This window comes from Colossoma macropomum, unplaced genomic scaffold (assembly GCF_904425465.1).
Source record: "Colossoma macropomum unplaced genomic scaffold, Colossoma_macropomum, whole genome shotgun sequence".
In the NCBI taxonomy this organism is placed as follows: Eukaryota; Metazoa; Chordata; class Actinopteri; order Characiformes; family Serrasalmidae; genus Colossoma; species Colossoma macropomum.
Genome location: NW_023496050.1, coordinates 1713470 through 1719575, shown reverse-complemented (window position 1 = coordinate 1719575; position 6106 = coordinate 1713470). Strand labels below are relative to the sequence as shown.

At 37.4% G+C, this 6106-nt stretch overlaps 1 protein-coding gene across 1 annotated transcript; it reads right to left on the bottom strand.

The window, feature by feature from the left end:
- Positions 1 to 280: 280 nt before the first annotated feature.
- On the bottom strand, positions 281 to 4706 carry LOC118804499 (GTPase IMAP family member 7-like). The gene is made up of 3 exons (XM_036564986.1): positions 4691 to 4706; positions 2313 to 2369; positions 281 to 978 (listed from the first exon to the last, which is right to left on the bottom strand). The coding sequence occupies exons 1-3, from the start codon at positions 4704 to 4706 to the stop codon at positions 281 to 283; spliced, it is 771 nt and encodes a 256-aa protein (XP_036420879.1).
- Positions 4707 to 6106: the final 1400 nt, after the last annotated feature.

The window sequence follows — 6106 nt, the reverse complement described above, 5'->3', positions numbered from 1 at the left end:
TTACTAAGTCTAAAGTGAAAGGAAACTGGAAAAAAAAACAACTAAATAAATATTAAAATGTACTTTTCAGCAGATTAGTCTTCTCTCCCTGCATGATTGGTTTAGACTTATTCTGTGTTGGGTGTTCATGCTGTTTCTGTTCTTTTGCTGCTAAAGCAAATAGCAATACTTATCTTAAATATAAAATAATTAAGTAGTACTTTACGTTCATTACATTATAATGTTGTATATGATAATTATTTTGTAAGAGAGCAATAAATGCAAACAAAAATAATTAAATCTAATTTAATTGTGTTAAACTATACTTACACTTTTCCTTGCTTTTAATATTATCCTTCAGCATATTATTATAAACTGTTGGTTCAGACTTCTTCTGTGTTGTTTGTTCACACTGTTTCTGTTCTCTTGCAGCCAGTGCCTCATATGTCCCCCACTTCAAATAACTCCCACCGTTCTCTTCAACCATCACTTCTATCATGTTCAGAAGAGCAACACGACTGCCTCTACCTCTAAACTCTGTATGCCTGTTGTTGCATTCTGTGATGATCTTCTGAGAGACATTCTCTTTAACTGGATCTACTCTGGTGCCGGACTGCAGTGTTTGTGTTGTCAGCACCAGGGTGTGTTTAAGAGTCTCCTTAGACAGAGAGCAGACGATGCTATACAGTCTGTCTCTGTTTGTCTCAGTGAAGTTGTCAGGCTGTAGAACCAGCACTATAACATGAGGTCCAGGAGCGCAAAGAGACATGCACTCTGTCACTCTGCGAATCAGTTCATCTACAGAGGGTTGAGAGTCAAACAGGTGAGGTGTGTTGATGAGGGTGATGTTTTTTTCCTTTAGTTTTCCTCTGGCTCTCTCACTGCGCTGCTGCACAGAAGGAGGAGGAGCTTCAGTATGGAACGCATCTCTGCCCAGAATTACGTTTCCCACACTGCTGATCTCTGAGCTGTTCTTCCCCAGCAGCAGAATTCTCAGCTCTGCAGAATAAAAGAAATATAGGAAAGGAAATATACAATCTAGACAATCTAGAAACCTAGCAGATATGTGGTACCTGAAACTGCAGCATGGGTAGGAGCCACTGGGTCCATATTAATTGCCATTTATATAGCCTTGAATTCTAAACCCACCATCTGGCTTCTGCAAATTATGCTACAAGGAACAGTAAAACTGTTATGCTCCACCACTTTTTGAAAATACATTAGAACATATAATGAGGCACTGGTAACTGCAGATTCTCATGCTCAAACTGGAAAGAAGTGATGGTACAGTGTGATTCTACTTCTTAAGCAGACTAAACAGGGTTGGGATGTGCTGACCCATACAGATGCATCATAGAGAGCATCCTATTCTGTAGTATCACTGTCTGGTAAGGAAAGTTCTCCATCTCAGACTGGAAAGCACTGCATCAGGTAGTGAAGACTGCCCAGTCCATGGTCATAAAGCATTCCTGATTGATACAAAATCTATGCAAATTACAATGAATGCCTCATACATAAAGCATGTTGTGCAACTGTACAGTAACATTAACACAAAATTACATTATTGTTTCTGTTCCATGCCGCTAGGTGGAGTTCTTTTATCTACAATTGTTCTGCAGTAGCAGTGTTTGTTAGCAGGTTAAAAGCTCACCAGCCAGCTGAGTTTTTGAATCATTCTTGCTGCTGTCTTTTCTAAGGGGTTTTTGTGTTGTGTTTAAAGGTTCAATTATGTTGTCTGTGGGAAGTTAAAAATTTTTGTGCATTATTTTTTCTATATTGGTGGTGGAGACTGCATGTTTTTTTCGTATGCAGAAGATCCTGGAGCTAGTGCTTTTTATATGTTAAGGTGTTTTTGCATGGAGGGTGCACTTACTGGTGACAAACTTTTTGTTTATTGCATGAAGTTGACACTTGGATGAGCAAATACTAATAATAGATAACAGTGTAGTAAGTATAACAGCATCATGAAAGAGAAAAGGTGTGATGAGTATAGTCATAATTTTAATAAGAATAATAGTTTTCACAATGAATCACATCATAGCGACAATGACTGCAATTATGACGCAATTATCAACAATGATAATGATAAAAAAACAGTTATAAAAGTTACCTGACTTTTATAATAATACTAGATCATACATAAATAGTTTTTCGTGTGGCTCCCTGAAGCCTGATGCATAATCTCTCATGTATCGCAATATGCAACGTATTAAAAATCCAAGTATTACATAGAAGAAGAGCAGGATTAAGAGAATGACAGCCTAATGCCAAGATATGTGAACACATGTTAGAGATAGTTAAAGAAATCTGAAGTGATTTTAAAGGGGTCTTACCCTGAGAGGGCACTGAAACAGATTTGCGCCAGGTAACCTTACACCCTGGAAACTGACCTGAAAAAGGAAATAAGGCTATAGAGTGAGGAGTTCCCTTTATAACAAATGGTTTTATATCATGGGCCCTAAAAAAAATCAGGGGCTCTAAAAAACACAGCTTTAAGAAGAACATGAACAATAAAGGGCTCCAAGAACAGCTTTGACATGTATTGTGCCGAAGATCAGATGGTGCGGATCGGAAAGTATTTGCGTGAATAACTGCGATTAGAGCACTATAAGGAGTAGACACCATATTAATAAAAGTTGAGCCAAATTTACACAGAGCCAATCCCACTCCAAGCTGTCAAAAGCCTTCTCCACATCTAGTGAGAATACAGCACATGAGTGGGAGTTATTTACTTTATCAGTTACATAGAGGGGTTTCCTGTTTACAAACATTACTGTGTGCCTGCGCAACCCAACCAGGGGGAAAAACTGCTTTGGTAACTTAGCCAGTCACAAGATTTTAATGTAGATCCACTGTTGTAATCAAAATACATTTTTTGACTCAAAAATAAAATGCCATTTCTGAGTTGGATCTCTTTGTATGTATTTCATTGGTATATTAATATAACGTTATGTAAAACAGGTGGATACAGGACCATGACATAGCCAAGATCTAGAATCATGAGGAGCTGCTGGGAAGGGTTCTATCCATTATTATGTTTTCGCAAGCATTTGTGGTAAGTTCTTCATACCAGTTCATAGACATGTGTAGCGCTCCCATAAGCACAGAAAGGAGTTAAAAAACCTGACTGATTAATATCTATTTTGAGAAATAACTAAAGCAGACACATTTATAAAGTGAATTTATTATGAGGCCTTACTATTTTAGCCAGGCTGAGGTGAATTAATGGTCCAAAAGCGCAGCAAATGGAATGAAAAGGCAATGAGTAGGTACTTAGTAAATGAGTAAAAAATAAGAGTCAAATTTCTTGGTACACACACACACACACATTTTCTAAAGCGCTTATCCTTCTAGGTCACAGGAGTTGCTGAAGCCTATCCCAGCAGTCATTGGGAGGAAGACAGGATACACCCTGGACAGGTTGCCAGTCCATCACAGGGCAGACAAACAGACATATACATTCACTCGCACACACCCACATTTAGGGGCAATTTAGCATGTCTAATTGGCCTAACTGTATGTCTTTGGACCGTGGGAGGAAACTGGAGAACCTGGAGGAAACCCACGCAGACACAGGAGAACATGTTAACTCCACACAGGAAGGACCCTGGTCACCCAGCCAGGGAACCGAACCCAGGCCCTTCTTGCTGTGAGGTGACAGCGCTACCCACCCAAAAGTCTTTCTAGATTTTAAGCAAGTGCCTAAAATATTCCTTCTTGCTTTGATTATTTATTCTGCCTACAGCTTGAAATGAGTAAAAGAAGCTCTACTTCATAAGTGACCAATAATTACACTCTTAAAAAAGTGGGTCTTTAAAGGTTCTTTAGTAAAGACAATGGTTTTATATAGAACCGTGAACACTTAAGAAACTATTTGCATGATTAATGGGTTCTTTGCATCGTGAAATGATTCTTCAGATTGATGGAGAATGTACTGTAGATGGTGCTATATAGAATCTTTTTGAGAAGAGTTCTATATAGCACCAAAAGGGTGCTTCTATTATTACAATGTTTAGCTTGTAATGATAGAAGAACTCTTGGTGCGGTATAGTAGCACCTAACTGGATTCTAAAGTGACATCAGGAACTTTCTGAGAAAAATTAGAAGGCTTCTCCTATAAACACACCCCTATCCCAAACCACACCCCATTTACAGTGGAGGAAGGGCCAGCTAATGGACTGCAGTGAGATTCTGTTTAAGTCTCTCTTTAATTTCACCACATAAACTCCCAAAAACTGCACAACTCATTTAGATGCTTAAAGTGTAAAATGGATACATTAATTTCTTATTACTCTTGTATAATAAAAAAGTATTACTTATCATTGAAAATATTATTAAATATTAAATATTTTCACTATTATTAAAATATTACTTAAAAATGATTAAATATAACAATAAAAACACACAGAAAACAGCAACAAAACAACAAACTACTTTTATTGTGCTAGACCTAATCCTAATTGTCCTAATCACTTCCATACTGTCCAGCATTGCCCACATTTAGATCAGAAAGTGCTCAGTCACCATTTTTCTTGACTGAATCCATAAAAAAGTGTTATATTATCCTTCTGGCTTAAACTGTAAATAAAAAGTATATTGTGCTACAGTTATCAAACGTGACTGCGATCAGTATGATTATTCCTGCGCAGACATAAAAATAAACAATTACTTCTCAGTTGTTTGTGCTATAAACAAGTTTTACAGCTCTTACCGTTGCCCATTGCCATTTTGTTAGTTGTTAAGCTGCACTCTAAAGTGAAATCAGGAAGTTTCAGAGAAAAATCAGAAGCCTCCACTTATAACACACCTCCATCCCAAACCACACCTCATTCTCTGAGGAGGAAGGACCAGTTTATTGCAAGTGTTGCAGGTAGATACACTGTAAAAATGCAGTTTGATGATTTGATACCTTGTTTATTTGAAATGCTTGTTGTGTGAGTGCTGTCTTACTGCTGTTAATGTAAAGTCAGTATCATTCATTCAGTTCATGTATATTTAGATATATCTGTAACCTTTGTTAAAACTACATACAATTGAATACCATAACAAATATAAATAAATGCATTTTAAAAATATATATTTTACAAATACATTTTTGTCCATTTTTATACATTGCAAAAATTTTGATAAATACGATTAGAATATGTTTTTTTTCCCATATGGGTCACAATTGTATTTTTCCAAAATTCTCTAGATTTTTACCTACACACTTACACAGCAACTCAAGTGACCAGAAAACAAGAAAGTAAGACAGTAGGCAAAACATATTTTTCTTTTTGTTCTACCCCGGGAGCATGACGGATGCATGAGGAAGGAGTGATGCTTGCAGCAAGGATTTACATTTTAATTTGCACACAATACACAATATGAACAAACCAAAAACTTTACAAAACCAAAGCTGGCCACCTCTCTGTGGCTTCAGGCACGACTTTTCAGTTATTTTGGTCAATCCAAGGATCAAATATGAGGCGTAGTACTGTGGCCTTGTTGAGGCACAGGAGGCAGGGTTCAAGGGACTTGTCTCTTGTGGCTGTTCTATCACTTGTTCTCCCACTCTCTGTCTCGCAGGTGATGTTCACAGGGCCTGCTTCTCACCCTCTCTCATGACTAACTTCAGAATGCTGCACCCCTGAAGGACAGTTTAGCAGGAACTTCTTTCCAGAAGTGACAGACCGGTGTAAATGTCCAAAGTGCATAAAATGAGTTATCAGTAGTTTTTATTGTGCATTATGTTTGAGCCAATATTTGCTATTTTGAAGATTTTGTGTTGCCTAATGTGTGTCCTATGACTGACAACTGAAGAAATGCATAACAAATGCAACTTAACACACACTGAAGCATTCATGTGTCCTCATAACACTCCCAAATTAAACCTAATGAGCATCTCTGTCCATTATCACATCAATCTAACACATCAAAACCCATCAGACAGTGTCAGGGATTAAGCTACTTCTGCACAGGACAAATAAAACGGCCTGCATCAGCTACCTTTATTTTGTAAAGAAAACATGCACACGGGGCTCCATAGTTCCTTGTAGACAATGTGTTAAGATATTCTTACTGTAATTGAAAACAAACAACAGTCTTTGCACAAGGAGAAGTTCAAAAACATTGTCTATTAAACTTC